We start from the raw sequence: 20,091 nt of genomic DNA, 5'->3' as shown, positions 1-20,091 counted from the left end.
TTTTCACTTAGATGATTTAGATTAATGCAAATTGCCGATAATAATAAAAAATACAAAAAAAAAAAATTAGAATTAGTACAAAATGTTAACATATTGCATTGTTGGATTGCTTTTGAAACAATTGATGGAGCTGAAATTTAAAATGAAAATGCCAAAATATGTTTACTGTTAACATTAACAAGATCATAGTCAGATAAATTTAAAATAAACAAATATAAGCCAGCAAATCTAGCAAATACTATTGTGTTACTTTTGACCCACTGGTGTTTTACTTTCGTCCCTGCTGACTATGCATGGGCTGGTCTAAGTTTCTGACGGTATGATAGCCTTGAATAAAAATATCACGGTTTCACGGATTCATGCTATTGTGTTTACTGCTGTAAAATAATGTCTTTTTAAAATTCTTAGTAAAAAAACTTTAACTTTTTCCCCATCTAACACAATATGAAGAGTTCAGATGCAAAAACCTCTAAGTGCCGTCTGAAATTTCTATAGAAAATTTTTCTCAGCCTCCTTTATTTATGTTGAGTTATTTTACTTTAAAATGCAGGAAAATAACTTATTCTTACACATAACTTATTATACACAGGAGCTTCATGAAAATACTAATTTTAAAGAAAAATTTCAGACAGCATTGAGAGGTTTATGCATCTAAACTCTTGATATATTACAGAAAACATTTATAATATTTTGGAGCAGTAAACATGTCAGGCTACATAATTAAAATAAACCGTTGACTTCTACTATCTTCGTTAGTTTCAAAAACACAGATTTCCTTACAACACATAAAAAACCATATACCCTAAAAACAGTATAACAAAATATGTTTGCGGTTTTAATACCATGGCTTTTCCAAACCGCAGTAAATCTTGAAACCGGTTATCACCCGATGCCTTCTGCTGACGGTGTCAAAAGTAACCTAGTGCAACTTTTGTTTAAGTAAAGTTTATTTATAAACAAATTTGGAGGGGATCACGTGCTTATGATTTCTTGCGGCTGGTCCCACATTATTCGATTTTTGATTCACCAATCAGACGATTCCTAAGTCACTATAATTACCCTAAGTTCCATATAACAGCCATCTTCGTTTTGAAGAATCCTCTCTTACACCGCTACTCCTCCTCCTCCTCAGTGGTTAGCACTGTTGCCTCACAGTAAGAACATCACTGGTTCTAGTCCTTACCAAGCCAGCCGACGCTTCTGTGCATAGTTTACACATTCTCGCCGTGCTCACGTGGGTTTCCCCCAGGTTCCCCAGTTTCCTTCCACCGTCCAAAAACATGCAACTTAAGTTTAATTGACTAATCCGGCACTATAGACATGCTCCTAGTTGGTAGTTATCTCTTAAGAGCAATCACTACCTGTTCATTAGCTACTACATCAGGGGAGTTCTCCAGATCTACCTGAGCTCAAACTCCCCTCTCGCCCTGCAAACGGGAATGAGCCTCGGGCTCGAGGATCTTATGAGCTCAGGGCTCTCTCCAGGGACAGCTTGCCAAACAAGCTTTATAATCAATCATCAGCTAAGTGTGAACTCTTGAAAGTGAAGTTATATTGGCGTTGTTCTACATCAAAACAACACCTGATTTTGATAGACCACTCTTGTGAGTTTTTAAGCACAACAAAAATATATTTCTGCCAAAAACATTCTCTTTTAAAATTTTTTTTTTTTTTTTTTAAATGGTACTTTTGTCCCCGCTCTCCCTAACTTAATTGTTTTTACAAATTTACGTAGATTGAACTTAGACATTTAAGTAGCCCTGAAAAAAACAACCAAGATTCAGTTGATTCAGCTCATTTTAAATAAGTAGTTTGAACAAACAGCTAACATCATTCTTTAAGTGTAAAACTAGCGAAAAATGACTAAACGGCAAATTTTGGGAGATCCCTTTAAATGCAGCGTTTCAATGAGTTCACAAGCAGCTCTTCTGTGCTTGTTCTCTCCGCAGGCGTTCGATGACTTCATCTTTGCATTTTTCGCTGTGGAGATGGTGGTTAAAATGGTGGCCTTGGGAGTGTTTGGTCCCAAATGTTACCTTGGAGACACCTGGAACCGCCTTGACCTGTTTATCGTCATGGCCGGGTGAGTTAACCAATCACAAAGCTGAAAAACGCCACGCGCAGAAGCTCGGAAAAGTCAACTATTAGTGTGCAGTTCCTAGAATTCGATGAGTCATTAAACGCTTAACTATTGCAAGAGTGTGTGTGTGAGTGTGTGTGTTCGCCTCTGTGTGTGTGTGTTTGTTTAATGTCAGATCCAGTTTTAATGTCAGGTCAAGTTCTAATGTCAAGTCGATGTGTCACAGCTAAGCTCATGAATGACAATTACCAGCAGGCAGGAGTCTCTGTGTCGCTCTGCGTCTCGTCTCTCTTGTCACTTGCGCTGTCATTGACACAGTGATTTCTACTAGCTATGCTCTCTGTTTGAAAGTCAGCTCAATCTAAAGTGCTTGATCACTCATTAAATAGTAATGTGCTCTGGTGTAAGGGAGAAAGTACCTCGCTGGTCATTAATTCGGACAAAGCAAACACTTTTCTCAAGCACTTTGGGCTTTCCCTGTTGGTTTCGGTCAGCAAGTCTTTCGTAGGAAATCTGCTTCATTAGATATGCATCATGCTGGTTAACAAAGTATACCTATAACAAGGGCTGGGTGTCATCTCAACATACACCCACCGGCCACTTTATTAGGTACACCTGTCTAGCTGCTCATTACGCAATTTTTTAATCAGCCAATCACATGGCAGCACCTTAATGTATTTAGACATGTAGACATGGTCAAGATGATCTGCTGCAGTTCAAACCGAGCATCAGAATGGAGAAGAAAGGTGACTTAAGGGACTTTGAACGTGGCATGGTTGTTGGTGCCAGACAGGCTGGTCTGAGTATTTCAGAAACTGCTGATCTTCTGGGATTTTCATGCACGACCATCTCTAGGGTTTACAGAGAATGGTCAGAAAAAGAGAAAATATTCAGCAAGCGGCAGTTCTGTGGGCGCAAATGCCTCGTTGATGCCAGAGGAGAATGCAGAAGAACATCTCTAAACGCACAACACGTCCAACCTTGAGGCAGATGGGCTACAGCAGCAGAAGACCACACCGCGTGCCACTCCTGTCAACTAAGAACAGGAAACTGAGGCTACAATTGGCACAGGCTCACCAAAATTAGACAATAGACGATGAGTCTCATTTTCTGCTGTGACATTCGGATGGTAGGGTCAGAATTTGGCATCAACAACATGAAAACATGAACCCATGCTGCCTTGTATTAACAGCTGGTGTTGGTGCAATGGTTTGGGGGTATATTCTTGGCACTCTTTAGGCCCATTAGTACCAACTGAGCATCGTGTCAACGCCACAGCCTACCTAAGTATTGTTGCTGACCATGTCCATCCCTTTATGACCAAAGTGTACCCATCTTCTGATGGCTACTTCCAGTAGGATAACATGCCATGTCACAAAGCGTGAATCATCTCAGACTGGTTTCTTCAACGTGACAATGAGTTCACTGTACTCAAATGGCCTCCACAGTCACCAGATCTCAATCCAATAGAGCACCTTTGGGATGTGGTGGAACAGGAGATTCACATCATAAATGTGCAGCCGACACATTTAGAAGTCAATGGTTGCTCATATTCAAGACTTTTCTAATAAATGTCTTTTGTGTTAAATTATTATTTATTATTTTGTGTGTGTGTGTGTGTGTGTGTGTGTGTGTGTGTGTGTGTGTGTGTGTGTGTGTGTGTGTGTGTGTGTGTGTGTGTGTGTGTGTGTGTGTGTGTGTGTGTGTGTGTGTGTGTGAATCATGACAGAATTTAAAGATTTTGGTGCAACAGCCCTCAGATGACATATAATATTTTATGCATTTTCTTTCTTTTTTTTCCCTATGGATTATTTTTTGTGTAATTTAATTGAATTTAATTTAATTTAATTTTTATTTTATCTTATTTTACTTTTATTTTATTTTTGTTTTTGTTTTTGTTTTTTTAATTAATTTTTTAGATCATTTTGATGTTTTTATTTAGATTTTATATAATTTTTTCATATATGAGCACTTAACTGCATAATTTAAAAAATATGTCTCTTCATTAATTAACTGCTCTAAATGTCTGAAACTTTGAATTGCTTTGTTTGTTATATTATATTTTATTTTATTTTATTTTACTATATTATATTATATTATATTGTATTAAATCATATTAAATTATTTTATATTATTTTATATTTTATTTTATTATACAGATGGTGTAAAAACCTCAAATAAATTAAATACATTGCCCGTTTGCTGAATGTCATGTTTTGTTAAAGACACTTTCTGTTTCCTTCTGTTTCAGGATGCTGGAGTACTCTTTAGATGGCCATAATGTTAGTTTCTCAGCCATCCGAACCGTCCGTGTTCTCAGACCTTTACGAGCCATCAACAGAGTTCCCAGTGAGTTCTGTTTTCCCTCTATTTATTTCCATCCTTCTCGTTTTGCTCTCAGTGTCACCGTTTTACAATCCAGCTATTGATTTAAAGCAAATGATCTGCGCTCGGCCTGCTGTATTTATAGATTCACACACGCACAGAGCAGACGAGACTCCCATGATGTATTAACATGGTCACCGCCGCTTATTGTTACAGCTAAGTGCCCACAGTTCAACACGAACCACGAAAAATACACAAACACTCACACACGCAGTCTTGAGAGAGGAGCTGGTGTGTGTTACAGTCATCCTTTGAGTCCAGAGGTGAAAGTAAGTGTCTGTTTTGTTTAATGTGGGGCGAGACAGTAAATTCTTGACATGCAGGACTCTTACCATTTATAGCACACTCCTTTCGTCAACACATACCAAATAGGTTTGTGTGTGTGTAAGTGTATGCTCAGCAATGCAGTAATAGATTTTGGACTCAGTGAGGAGTGAGAGCCCGTGGCTGTTAAGTTTCCAATTCGATTATTCTCAAACCACTGAGCGTTAGCCAAAGCTCTTCAGGTTTGTGTTTGTGTGTAACCCTGCTGGCCCTACACCACCCAATTCTGAGTTAGAATCGAAACGGCGACCTTCCACTAGGAGTCGGTTGCTCTACCAAGTAGGCCGAACAGGCATGGCCTCTAGTGGCTAGAGCACAGTTTAGAGGCCACAGTAGCAAGGTTTACCTACATTTACATTACATTTAGTCATTTAGCAGACACTTTTATCCAAAGCGACTTACAAATGAGGACAAGGAAGCAATTTACACAACTATAAGAGCAACAATCAATAAGTGCTATAGGCAAGTTTCAGGTCTGTAAAATCTAAGAAGTATTAGTACATTTTTTTTATTTTATTTTTATTTATTTTTTTAATACAATTAGTGGTATATCCAGAGAGGCAATTGCAGATTACACTGAAAAAATTTATGTCTGCAATATTGTTGCAAATAATTTATATGGGTTGAATTTAATCAAACAAATTAAGTTTAGTAATGTTCAACTTAATTTGTTTGTTTAAATTCGACCCAAATAAATTGTTTACAGCCACTTAACATAAAATAATTTAGTAATTCAAAGGAATCATCTTTGAATAATTTTTTTCAGTGTAGGAAGTGAAGTGGAGACTAAATAGTTGAGTTTTTAGTCGTTTCTTAAAAACAGCGAGTGACTCTGCCGTTCTGATGCAGTTAGGGAATTCATTCCACCAACTGAGCAGATTGTACGCGAGCGTTCTGGAAAGTTATTTCTTCCCTCTTTGAGATGGAAAGAGGCTGCCACAACCGCTGCCGCGTTGAGACTAGTTGCTTATATACACCCCAGAGCACTAGCTGATAGAATTCAGCTGGACACCCAGAGCACTAGCTGATTAAATTCAGCTGGACACGCCTCGAGAGTAAAACAACACCCGAAACTGCGGCAGACGACGCGAAACCGTGCGCGTTCGACACACAAGCTCTTACAGTAACCAAGGAAACAGTGGCTAAACTTTTCTAGTACTATACACAACTGAAAACAAGTTTAAATGTCCTACAACCTTACACAAACAGCTGAAAACAAGTCTTCAAACCATACACAACAACTGAAACAAGTCTAAATGTACTTACAGGCTGTTGGTCTCGTTGCTAAAGTGCTTCTCCAGCTAACTAAAGCTAGCGTGCTTAATATATAGTGTTACCTGGCGTTTGGACACGCCTCCCGAGTAAAACAACGCCCGAAACTGACGACGAAACCGTCCACGTTCGACACACAAGCTCTTGTAGTATCCAAGGAAACAGTGGCTAAACTTTTTATTTTAACTTCCCCACACCCCAATAGCTGGCCCCTGCTACACTCTACCCCTAAACCACACTCCCATCCGGGTCACGGCACCAATGTAACCCCGCCGGTCCTACTGCCAGGGGCGCAACTGCACATTTACTGAGGGGTATGCCGGTTCATCCCCCTCTCAATCCAGTTATATTTTATAACAGGCAAGTGGCAGTGCTAAAATATTTCCATCAATAAATTAAGGTTATTTTTCCTTATCAACATGCTTCAAACAAATACATTTGGCAAATCTGAACACAACTGAAATAGTATGAAGTAGTAAAAGTATAATTACACTGAGCATGTTAAATAACAAAGAATTACTTTCTTTAGGTATGGATTACATCTTCCAACAAAAATGATGTTCCAGGATCAACAGAGATGTTAATCCAGGATCGCATCGTACTAAGCAAAATCATCACATGCGATCCAGGAGTAACATCTCTGTTGATCCTGGAACATCATTTTTGTTCAAAGTGTAATCCACACCTATTCCCTACCCTAAACCCAACCATAACTGTAAATTATTCCCAAAATCAGAGCGCAATAACAGTTGGATAACACTCATGTAGAAGTGCAAAAACCTAACTGTAAGCCTTAACATATACAGTAAACGTATCTCTTAATTCTGATAGGCTGATTTGAATGTTGTTCCAGGATCAACATAGATGTTAATCCAGGAACATGTCCTACTTGGTGAAAACATGTTGGCATAGGTGACATTATGTATCTGTGTCTCTTAGGTATGCGGATTCTGGTGACATTGCTGTTGGACACTTTGCCGATGCTGGGAAACGTCTTGCTGCTTTGTTTCTTTGTGTTCTTCATCTTCGGGATTGTAGGTGTGCAGCTTTGGGCCGGGCTTCTCCGCAACCGCTGTTTCTTTGACAACAACATCAGAATGTAAGTGCAAAACACAGAGATTTTCAATGCCTGCAGAGGTGTGCATATCTGGTGTTATTCCAAAATCATAGTGCAATAATAAATGCTCTGAAATCACAGCGTGTGTTCCTCGGGGAAACCTGTTTGGGTTGTTTTATTAGATGAAATGTGTCAATATAAATTATATTGAGTTGTTTCTCAGTTTGTAAAAAAAAAAAAAAAAGCTTCTTTACAGCAGTGCAAGTGTGTGAAAAATCTACACTTTTTGTAATTTAGAATCTCAGTAACATATTTGGGTCAATATTGACACCAAAACACTAAAAACTGCTTTTTTAAGGGAATGAACATTTTTTTAACATTTGAAAAGCACTTTTTTTTTTTACTGTTTTTATTAAAACCAAGGCTTGACATTAACTTTTTTCATCACAAGCCACTTTGGCTAGTAGTTTTCCAACATTACTAGCCACTCAGCTAAGGAACATGTTAACCCTTATTGTTTAAATTTACTACCCTTTCATTATTTTCATGGTCGTTTTTTGCCTTTTTGATTTTTATTATAACAAAATTTTTAATTGCAAAGCCTTGACACCAAATAATAATGCATTGTTGAGTGTTGGTAGTTTTCCATGTTAGAAAGAGGTAAAATTTGTCATTTTTACTATTGATCATCGGTTGTCTTTCTTTGCTATGCAACTGATGATCACCAGTAAACATTACAAATTGCACCTCTTCCTAACAGGAAAAACCAGCAACAATAAATAATATATAGTTAAAGTCTAAATTATTAGCCCCCCTTAGATTTTTTGGAATTTCTTTTTTTTTATATTTCCCAAATTATGTTTATCAGAGCAAGGAAATTGTCACACTATGTCTGATAATATTTTATCTTCTGGAGAAAGTCTTATTTGTTTAATTTCGGCTAGAATAAAAGCCGTTTATTATGAACCAATTTAGGGTCAAAATTATTAGCCCGTTTAAGCAATTTTTTTTGACTGTCTACAGAACAAACCATCGTTATACAATAACTTGCCTAATTACCCTAACCTGTCTAGTTAACCTAATTATCCTAGTTAAGCCTTTAAATGTCACTTTAAGCTGTATAGAAGTGTCTTGAAAAATATCTAATAAAATATTATTTATTGTCATCATGGCAAAGATAAAAGGAATCAGTTATTAGAGATGAGTTATTAAAACTATTTTGTTTAAAAATGTATTGAAAAAATCTTCTCTCCATTAAATAGAAATTGGAGAAAAAAAATGAACAGGGGGTCTAATAATTTAGGGGGGCTAAACTATATAATAAAATGGTGGCACGGCTTTGCTTATAATAAAAGTCAATAGAGCAAAAACATCCATGAACATAACGAAGATGTAGTAAATTTGCCCAGAGTGTATTGTTGAGGGTTTTTGTTAATTTTCAAAGCATTTTCCCAACCTATGTGTCAAAATAAGATTTGCACCAAAATCATTTGATTTGCTAAAACACAGAGAAAGTTGTGGCCGAATTAAGACTCAAAATCCCCCCAGAGTGGATGAAAACATCCCCAGCAGCACACAAGGCTTGAATGTTTTTTTATTTGCTACTGACCTAAAATATTTTCTTATGGCTAATTTAGGTTCTATATAAAGGGTCTATATAAAAGGGTCAGTAAGCCTGAGCATAAATGTCGCATTATATTGTTTTGTGTAAGCTGATATGAGACATTAATTCCCACATTATAAATGCCAAGAGCATCATTGATCACTGCTAAATAATGAGTGTCCAGAAAAGCAGTTTGCGGTGGTGAATCACTTTGCACAGTTGTCCACCCTGATGTACTGCAGTCTTGACCCGCTCAGGTGCATCACTGCTGCTCTCCAGTTTCCTCCCCGAAGCCCAAAAACCATCCAAGCAACGTCTGCTACAATAACGCTTTCCTCACTCAAATTATGCTGCCCTTTAAAAATACAGCTCTCTTGTGCATACAACATTTATTGCAATGTCTGTCAAAAACCACTTTCAATATCCACTTCAATCCTGCTGATATCTGCATGCCAAACTATAATAGTAGAACAGCATTGAGCAAAAATGTCTTGTTTTCACTGAAACTTTTTGCTTATTTACTAGGTGGGTGCCATTATTATATTTTATGTGTGTAGAGTAGCTGTAAAATATAACTTTAAACATTGAAAACTTGTTTATTCAACAAAATGACATTTTAAAGGGAATTATTATTGTTCTCAACCATTCCTAGTTGTGTTCAAAATTAAACACTATTGGCTATATAGCTTATATATATATATATATATATATACACTCACCGGCCACTTTATTAGGTACATCTTACTAGTAACTGGTTGGAACAGCCTTAAACCATCGTGGCATAGATTCAACAAGGTACTAAAAAAAATCCTCAGAGATTTTGGTCCATATTGACATGAAAGCATAACGCAGTTGCTGCAGATTTGTCGGCTGCACATCCATGATGCGAATCTCTCATTCCACCACATCCCGAAGGTGCTCTATTGGGTTGAGATCTGGTGACTGTAGAGGCCATGTGAGCACAGTGAACTCATTGTCATGTTAAAGAAACCAGTCTGAGATGATTTATTGACATGACTGGTTATCCTGCTGGAAGTAGCCATCAGAAGATATACTGTGGTCATAAAGGGATGGACATGGTCAGCCACAATACTCAGTTATGCTGTGGTGTTGACACAATGCTCAGTTGGTACTAATGGGCCAAAGTGTGCCAAGAAAACATCCTCCACAGCGTTACATCACCACCACCAGCCTGAACTGTTGATACAAGGCAGGGTGGATCCATGCTTCATGTTGTTGACGCCAAATTCTGACCCTACCATCTGAATATCTCAGTAGACATCCGAATGTCTCAATCAAGACTCATCAGACGAGGCAACGTTTTTCCAATCTTCCATTGTCCAATTCTGGCCTATGTGAATTGTTGCTTCAGTTTCCTGTTCTTAGCAGACAGGAGTGGCACCCTGTGGTCTTCTGCTGGTGTAGCCCATCTGACTCAAGGTTTGACATGTTATGCACTCAGAGATGCTCTTCTGCATACCTCAGTTGTAATGAGTGGTTATTTGAGTTACTGCAGCAGATCGTGTTGATGATGTCTACATGCCTAAATACACTAAGTTGCTGCCATGTGATTGGCTGATTAGATTTGCGTTAACGAGCAGTTGAACAGGTGTACTTAATAAAGTGGCTGGTGAGTGCAATGTCTTCTTGTTTTAGTTGAAACTATGTCAAACTTATAATAAAAAAGTGCACATTTCAATACACTCCACGGGACCTTTAAAGATTATTTTATATTTTTTATGTTTTTCAGCATGTTGATTTCAATTTTATCGGTTTTATTCAGGGGAGAAAAACTGTTAGCATTATTTTGAAAAAGCTACCAAAAATTAAAAAGTGGATTCTTTATATCACTTCTTTATTATTATTATTTTATAGTTTAAAACTACTTATTTTATTTAGTTTAATTCTCTTTATTTATTTAAAATTAATTTTATATCTATGTTAATGATTCTACACACAAGATGTATCCTGTCAGATTTAATTAATATCCTTATAGGCATAAACTGCATATTGAAATGTATTGATTCTGCCATAAACGCCACAACCTTGGCATTTCTATAAACACATTGTTTAACAGAAAGTTTAAAATACTGTAAATATTTACTTCAGCATCACTTTGTAAAACTGGAAAAGGCCCCCGTTTACAGAGTGACCCAGTTAATACATGTTTACCGTGGCTTGCAGCACAAATCCAGAAATTGCCAGTCACATTACACCTATCTCAGGTGTGAAAATGGCTTTCTGTCTCAGCGAGTCCGATGGGATGTGCAAATTTGTCTGTTTGCACATCTACTCATTATTTTTGGAGCCAGAAGCCAGTTTTGTTGCCCACCTGATTTGGCACTCTAATAAGGGAGTCCACTCCTTTGTATTTTCATTTTAATTAATTTTTAATGAAGAAAAACGACGATCCTCACTAATTACCAATTCAAGAGGAATCAAGTTTGGCTCCATTTTTTTCAAGTGTGCGGTTTTCTTTTCTTTCTTTCTTTCTTTCTTTCTTTCTTTCTTTCTTTCTTTCTTTCTTTCTTTCTTTCTTTCCTTTCTTTCTTTCTTTTTTTTCTTTCTTTCTTTCTTTTTTTTTCTTTCTTTCTTTCTTTCTTTCTTTCTTACCTTCTTTCTTTCTTTCTTTCTTTCTTTTTCCTTCTTTCTTTCTTTCTTTCTTTCTTTTTTTTCCTTCTTTCTTTCTTTCTTTCTTTCTTTCTTTCTTTCATTCTTTCTTTCTTTTTTTCTTTCTTTTCTTTCTTTCTTTCTTTCTTTCTTTTTTTTCCTTCTTTCTTTCTTTCTTTCTTTCTTTCTTTCCTTCTTTCTTTCTTTCTTTTTTTCTTTCTTTCTTTCTTTCTTTCTTACCTTCTTTCTTTCTTTCTTTCTTTCTTTCCTTCTTTCTTTCTTTCTTTCTTTCTTACCTTCTTTCTTTCTTTCCTTCCTTCTTTCTTTCTTTCTTTCTTTCTACCTCAGGAGTTTCACTAACCCAGTTAAACTGAGAAAAGCTGTCATATTAGTGTCCTCCACCCCCTCATCTTTCCTACAATCTTCCAGAATATATCAGTGTGTGAGTCCTGATGCAACTGAATACAGAACAAGAGCGTGAATTCTTTCAGCTGTTAAGTAAACTACAGAATATCTGTGTAATAAATTCAGCGCATGAGCTCGTGAAGCAGACAACCTCTGAACCATGCTTTTTTTGTGACACAGAGGGAATTGTTTTATCTCAAAAGCACAACACTAGGAGCAGACATATTTTATGGGTTGTATCCACACACTCTGAATGTATCAGCTTGAAATTTGTTGCTGAATCAATGTGTAAAGTATATGCAGTTGTAGCAGACTCGTACAAAATACTGGCTGCATAATCTATTGGATTTGCAGTTCATATTGCATGATTTCAAATACTAAAGTCTGCATGAACCGGAAGTTAGGGGGGTGCACTGGCACAGTAGGTAGAGCTGTCGCCTCACAGCAAAAAGGTTGCTGGGTCGCTGGTTCGAACCTTGGCTCAGTTGGCGTTTCTGTGTGGAGTTTGCATCCTGTGTTCGTGTGGGTTCCTCCGGGTGCTCCGGTTTCTGGTTCATTCCGCTGTGGCGACCCCAGATTAATAAAGGGACTAAGCCGACAAAAAAAAAATGTGAATGAATGAATGAACCGGAAGTTTTTTTTTTTTTTTTTTTTTTTCTAGTTCCTAGAGAAATATTACATGAGAAAATAGTGGGCGTGGCTTGTTTGTTCTACTGCAAGCTGACTTGATGTAGTAAAGTAAGCATTTCATTCAGAAAGATTGTTAAAATGGTTTGGGGAGAGTTATTGTTGGAGGGGCACGGGTAAGTATGTAAGCCACACCTAATATGTCAAACATACGTAATCTGAGAATTTAACGGAAAACAAACAGGACGTGCATTTTCAGATTTTAATTATATTACAAGGGCAAACAATTTTTTTAATGACATAAATCAATCAATTGTTCACCATAAGAGCAATTAAAATCATATGTGAGCAAATAAATATTATTGTTAGTTATGATTTAATTTGCACTTTAAAGTGCCTTATTGTGTTAGGGTTAGGTCTCCATCGAAGATAAAAAAAAAACCTAATTTTTTGTTTTCTAATAATATATCCTCCAGCATCCGCTGTTTTATCACAATGTCTAAAGATATTTTTTTCTTTAAAAACCATGAGCACCGGAAGTTACTGAGACTTTTGTTTTAATATGTTAATGTACTTCCAACTCAAATGAACTATTATAATGGAGGCATGGCGTTTATTTTTGCGCATCAAAATAACCAAAACAAACAAACACACAAACAAAAAACATTCAGGATGCATTGATTAATTATATATACACCTAAAGAACAACAATCTGTGCTGTACAAACAGTACATTTTGATTTCCCACAGACTATAAACTATATGCCTTTCAAAGAGCCTGCTCTGTCAGATGGGCCCAGTCTATTGTGATTGGTGGAACCTCTTACAGTACTTTAGCTCAGTTTTTACACACACACACACACACACACACACACACACACATATATATATATATATATATATATATATATATATATATATATATATATATATATATATATATGTGCCTTTTTTCTAGCTCTGTCTCAGCTATATATATATATATATATATATATATATATATATATATATATATATATATATATATATATATATATATATATATATTACAGTTGAAGTCAGAAATATTAGCCTAATATTCTAATATTAATATTAGAAATATATTTTAGTTTTTTTCTTTTAAAAATATTTCCTAAATTATGTTTAAATTTTCACAGTATGCCTGATAATATTTTTTTCTATTGGAGAAAGTTTTATTTGTTTTATTTTGGCTAGAATAAAAGTTTTTAATTTTTTAAACACCATTTTAAGATTAAAATTATTAGCCCCTTTAAGCTATATATTTTTTCGATAGTCTACAGTACAAACCATCGTTATACAATAACTTGCCTAATTACCCTAACCTGCATAGTTAACCAAATTAACTTAGTTAAGCCTTCAAATAGTTGTAAAGACGTGTCTTGAAAAATGGCCGAGAAAAATGCTCATTGTAGAAGAGAACTCCAGATGGCACTTAGAGGTTTTTGCATTTGAACTCTTCATATCAACTCAAGCTTGAGTTCGGGAATGTACATTCTCTTTTGTAACACAGAAAACAGTGCCTTTTTTCTAGCTCTGTCTCAGCTAGAACTACAATGTCAAAGGCTATAATTATTATTATAATTTGTTACATATCTGCAAAGGTTTGAACAAAATAGTAATTCCTGACAGCTCGGATCTGGCAGTTCAGAACCAGATCTTCCTTTTGGGAGACAGATGTTTCATGCACTTATTGTACTCTTTAAAACAGCTAAATTACACAATAAAATTAGGGTAATATCCGAAAAAGATAGGTGCACTTTAATTTTCACTTCCATTATGTTAGCCACAGAAATTCAGTTGATTTCAGTTGCTAAGTGTGACAGTTTGGAGACATTATGCTGAAAAGTGATGGATATTAAGTGTTAAGAGGAGTGAAATGTTGGGTATTTAATTAGTGTATCGTTTATTTATTGCTGTTTATAAACTGAATTTCATGGTAATTTTAAACACCAAACATGGCTTCGTATACTGCAAAAGCTAAACCCTAAACTTTAAAGCCCTCACTTTGCTTAAAGTATATTAAATGTCAAGTTATTTACATTATCTGTTAATAGTTTGGGGCATCCGTATAAAAAGAGTCTAGGTATTATTTTTAAAAGGTATAGTAGCATCCACAGTTCATTACCAAAAAATGTTTTAGATAAGTAACACACGGGTCAATTCTCAGGCCATTTTCTTCAACCTGTTATAAACATGTTTGCAGATGAAGTGATTACCCAGTAGCTCAGCTTTAAGCTCATCTGGCGATCTCAGTTTAATAAGCAGGATGCGAGACTGATTAAAGCAGAAGCTCACTTGGCTCAAACACTTTGTAACTGCTCAGAGAACAAAATGCGCCACACTATCACACATTATTATGTAGCTTTAAGGTGAAAGCTGAGGGATGCTTTTGTACAAATGTGAAGAATGTTTATATACAGTAAAGTTGTTAATAATTGCTGTTGTGCAGTAGGGGTCTGAAAATGAGAAATATTGGCTATTTGTATTTATAATGGATTTGATATGGTTGCATTTCTGTGCATATACATGATGTGAAAACTAAATCTGAATTCTAATACAGTGCAGTGCTATTTAATCAAGTAAATCAACATCCTGCACTCATAAAACAATCCAAAAGTTCAATGTTGCCTTAAACATTTTCAGCTTCATATCAATACAATGTCTGTCTAATAAGGCTCGGCTGTGTAAAAAATTAAGCAATCAAATAAATTAAAAATGATCGGATAAATAAATAAAGCAACAAAATATTTGATGCCAACCTCAAGAGGTCAAACTAAATATTGTATGAGAAAGTGAATGCTGGAAGAACTTCAGTTAATAAAAATGTGAATAAATAATAAATTAATTAATAATTTAAATCTATCTGTACTAGAATGAATGTAAATCCAGATGATTATGAGAAAATAATGTTTGTTTTTTTTTGGCCAAAGGCTCAATCAGAATTTTAAAATAGGCAATATGTTTAATACTAACTGCTTGTTATTGCAGTTTAAATTTACGTTAGAGCATAGTTTATCTTACATGAAGTATGACTTGGTTCTTCTTACAATAAAATGCACAGAATGTGTGCCTCTAAAGCGGGGTGCCCAAACTTTTTCTTATGATGGGCCAAAAACCACACTTTTTTATGATTGTGTCTTGACATTTTATCCTACCCATCAGATTATGATACCGATATCGTATTTGAATGGTTCTGAGGTTGAAGTAAGGGATTAGATAGGCTAGGGCGATATTACAGCTTCATATCATGCGACTCCACATTAAAATTTACACTGGTTGCAAAATCTGATGGGTAGCATATTGCACCATCAAAATGTGCTACCTACTTTTTGAATGGGAGGTAGGACAATCTGACAAGGTAGGACAAATCGGCAAAATAGTGGATCAAAAAACACCAAACTGTATTACATTATAGTTTCGATGAGTAGTTCCTTATTTATTGCTAAAATATTGCTTTAAACTATATTAATTAATACAGTACTCATTCATTCATTTTCTTTTCGGCTTAGTCTCTTTATAAATCAGGGTTCGCCACAGCTGAATGAACCGCCAACTTATCCAGCATATGCTTTACACATGCAGCGAATGCCTTCCAGCTGCAACCCATCACTGGGAAACACCCATACACTCCCATTTACACGCATACACAATGGACAATTTAGCCTACCCTATTCACCTATAGTGCATCTGTTTGGACTGTGGGGTAAACCGGAACACCCGGAGGAATCCCATGCGAACACGGAAAGAACATGCAAACTCCACACAGAAATGCCAACTGACCCAGTCGAGGCTCAAACCAGCGACCTTCTGCTGTGAGGTGATATCGTCAACCACTGCGCCACCGCAACGCCTTAACCAATGCAGTACATTTAAAAAAAATGTGCTTAAAAAAACAAAAACAACCCCATCATTAATACAACAGAGTTCAGTGCTGAATAAACTAAGCTGCACCTACCTTTGCCTTGATTTGCTCGTTGATGTCTTGTGCATTGCCATCTATCCATCGAGTGACAATATTTACACATTATAAAATCAGATTCATTTAGAAAACAACTCAAATATAAAATGTATTTGAGCATGTTTCCAAAAAATACAAATTTGTGCATCTCCTTACTTTCGTGAGCAGCCTAGATGCCGTTGTAGATGGTGTATTCTGGGAAATTTTCCAACCCCTTGGTTTCGAGTGTGATCCTGAAAAATCTCAATTTCAAGGGCTATCTAGCCCTTCACATTAGCCCTACGCCTTCAAGCTACAGTAAAGAGAACTGGGACACCCCAAACCCTTCACGTGAACACGCAAAATGAGGGGTAGAGCTAAGGGTTAGAATTGAGATTGGGACTTAGGGTCACTGATAAAATGTAATAGTAAATGAATTAGATTTACTGTATCTTTATATTTTCTGTTCTCTTATTAATCTTAGTAATTTAGTATATACTTAGTAATTTATTAGTATGACAAACAGACAAAAGTAATACAGTTTTTCTCAATTGCTTTGATGCAGCCGTCAACTGAAACTCCACCTTTTTCAAAACAGTTAACACGCAGGCCTAAACAGCGGCACTCATGGTCAAAATGACACATTTTGCTTGCAAAAGGCACATGCCGTATCAAAACATTTAAAATATGCAACAAAAGCTAGTTTTACCTTCAAACAACACAACTTGCAAACAAGTATATGAGCTCTTTCAATTAATCATTACACAATTTACAACAAAATACAAAATACAGAACTCAGTGCACCACCATTGCTTGTCATTGTAGCCTATTGCCATTTGTTGTCTTTCTATTTGGGCTGTCAAATTTGCCTTTTTGCAAAGAATTGAATCCAGAATAAGAAATGCTTTGATTACATTTATATTGAATTCATGACAATTTTCAAACTGTGGCTGAAAAATGAAATACTGTAAAAACAGACAAAAGGAATAAAATACTGTAAATATTAGAGAAAACACATGTAAACCAATATACGGTCAAATCTATTGGGAGTATAAGACATAGCCACTATTGACCTCCTCCATCCATGCTGTCACAGAACAACACAGACCTTCCACCGTTTTATAAGGTTTGCAGACTGATTGCTTTTTGAAGATTTGTGTGAAGTAGTGTCAAACCGGTGCTTCACTGAATTCATATTGATGTTGGTAGTTTCTAATAGTTAGGAATAGATGGTTTCTGTTTGGTAACCATAACAAAAACAATGGAGTTAGGACTGCTTGAATGACATCCGTGTTAACTGTTTTGAAAAATGGTGGGGAAAATGTGTCAACTCAATGAGAAAGGGTTTACACATTTGCAAGTGTTCTGCTTTGCTGGGATAGTTATAATGAAAATAAAGTGGAACCTAGTTTCTTTAACCAGGTCAAAGCAAACAAGAAAAACTGTATAGTGTGTCTAAAATAATATGCATACAAATTCTGATGCCGTCACCATTTTCACAAAATATCCACGAAATCGGAATCATTTTCAGAAACATGCACTTTGCAAATCATTTCCAGAAGTAGCCAAAATAGCTGCTGTACAAATGAATGTCCCCTTAATCAATTATACTAGTGAATGTGTCTCTCGCTAACCTTTCCCATGTGGTTTCTCTACAGGCTATATAATGTTTCGGGGTCTGTGAGTGAATATTACAGAGTAGATGAAACGGATGACATCCCCTTCATCTGCTCCACCAACCGGGAGAACGGGATGCTGCGCTGCTCCAATGTCCCGAAACGCAGAGTCGCAGGAGCCGATTGTGAACTCACTGCTGATAATGTCACAGAGCTTGTTTTCAAAGAGGCTCCTCATCACGGATGTGTGAACTGGAACTTGTATTACAACACCTGCAATGCCAGCGAACACAATCCACATAATGGAGCCATTAACTTTGACAACATTGGATATGCTTGGATTGCAATCTTTCAGGTTTGTTACAGTGGTTTTTGAAATGGCTATAAAGATTAAAGAGTGTTGAATGAGTTTATGTGGAATAATATATATATATATATATATATATATATATATATATATATATATATATATATATATATATATATATATATATATATATATTTATAAAGCTATGAATGAATTAAGAGACCGCTTGAAAATTCTCAGTTCCTCTTGATTAACTGGGTTTATTGAGTATGGTTTATTATAGTTAATTAATTATAAAAACATTGGTATTGTTTTGTTTCAAAGGGAATAGAAACGTCTAAATGAAAATAACTCATTGCACCTTTTTTGTTAGTATAGTTATGTATTCTGTTTTGTTTTTTATTCTGTAAACTACTTTTGGTTGCAACACAAGCTGATTGTGAATATTTAGCCCTGTATACATTTCTGGAGAGCGTAAATTATGTAGCCAGAGGTACGTACGTCTTCAAAACGAACAATATTGGGTGGTATGAAGCCGCTGCCGACTTCTGTTTCTTTTTTGCACTACTGGCTGACCGCTTACTTTGGTACAGTCGGCATGCTGTTACCAGTTGCCCAGTGTACGTCGGCGAACTTGAGATGCAGTTGGGGGCGGACTTAACCAATAAGCGAGATAAGCAGCTGTTTAGAGCCCCGGGGATTTAAAGGGCCCCTACCAATGCAAAGAAGCTTAAATGAATCTATAATCTATATCTAATAATCTAATCTATTATAAATATGTTGCAAAATCTGTCTATAACTGTAAAGATTTTAATGTTATTTTTTCAAAACTGGGGGACCCATGAATAGTGGAATGTAATAGTGTACTGTACATGCAAATATTAAAATCTAATCACAAATATGGCTAATTACCTGTACATAGTTTATAAGCTTGCTTTTTATTTTTATTTACACGTAAAATATATTTTTAACATGCACTTTATTTACAAAAAACAAAACAAAAAACAACTACAGAGTAAAAAAAATATATATAAATAGAGAATGTTTTGAGTTTCAATGCTAATGCCCCATACCTGGGTCAATTGGTGCTTTTGAAAACACTATCGGTTGGGTTTAGGGAATGCGGTGGGCAGGTCAGTCTGTGCTTTTGAAAACACTATCGGTTGGGTTTAGGGAAAGCGGTGGGCAGGTCAGTCTGTGCTTTTGAAAACACTATCGGTTGGGTTTAGGGAAGGTGATGGGAAGGTCAGTCGGTGCTTTTGAAAACTATCGGTTGGGTTTAGGGAAGGTGATGGGAAGGTCAGTCGGTGCTTTTGAAAACATTATCGGTTGGGTTTAGGGAATGTGGTGGGCAGGTCAGTCTGTGCTTATGAAAACTCTATCGGTTGGGTTTAGGGAAGGTGATGGGAAGGTCAGTCGGTACTTTTGAAAACACTATCGGTTGGGTTTTGCGAAAACGGTGGGAATGTCAGTCGGTGCTTTTGAAAACACTATCGGTTGGGTTTTGCGAAAGCTGTGGGAATGTCAGTCGGTGCTTTTGAAAACACTATCGGTTGGGTTTTGCGAAATCGGTGGGAATGTCAGTCTGTGCTTTTGAAAACACTATCGGTTGGGTTTTGCGAAAGCGGTGGGAATGTCAGTCGGTGCTATTGAAAACACTATCGGTTGGGTTTTGCGAAAACGGTGGGAATGTCAGTCGGTGCTTTTGAAAACACTATCTGTTGGGTTTTGCGAAAGCGGTGGGAATGTCAGTCTGTGCTTTTGAAAACACTTGTTTGGTTTAGGGAAGAAGAGGGTAGGTCAGTCGATCAGTCAGTCAGTCAATCGACAGCGGCCTCTGGTGGATTT

At 36.3% G+C, this 20,091-nt stretch overlaps 1 protein-coding gene across 4 annotated transcripts in view; it reads left to right on the top strand.

Annotated features, from left to right (window-relative positions):
- cacna1hb (calcium voltage-gated channel subunit alpha1 Hb) overlaps window positions 1–20,091 on the top strand; it is a 184,317-nt gene that overhangs the window by 86,434 nt on the left and 77,792 nt on the right. For all 4 annotated transcript variants that reach the window (XR_015476168.1, XM_087236664.1, XM_087236665.1 and 1 more), the window contains exons 4-7: window positions 1,950–2,083; window positions 4,332–4,429; window positions 7,001–7,160; window positions 17,979–18,291. Coding sequence is in view for 3 of the 4 variants with exons in the window: in XM_087236664.1 (XP_087092790.1) it covers window positions 1,950–2,083; window positions 4,332–4,429; window positions 7,001–7,160; window positions 17,979–18,291 (705 nt within the window). In the remaining variant the exon portion in view is untranslated. The remainder of the gene's footprint in view (window positions 1–1,949; window positions 2,084–4,331; window positions 4,430–7,000; window positions 7,161–17,978; window positions 18,292–20,091) is intronic.

This window comes from Danio rerio, chromosome 1, assembly GCF_052040795.2.
Source record: "Danio rerio strain M-AB ecotype USA chromosome 1, GRCz13ab, whole genome shotgun sequence".
Taxonomy (NCBI): Eukaryota; Metazoa; Chordata; class Actinopteri; order Cypriniformes; family Danionidae; genus Danio; species Danio rerio.
Note: the sequence above shows the minus strand (reverse complement) of the source record. Positions and strands in the feature narration are given on the sequence as shown.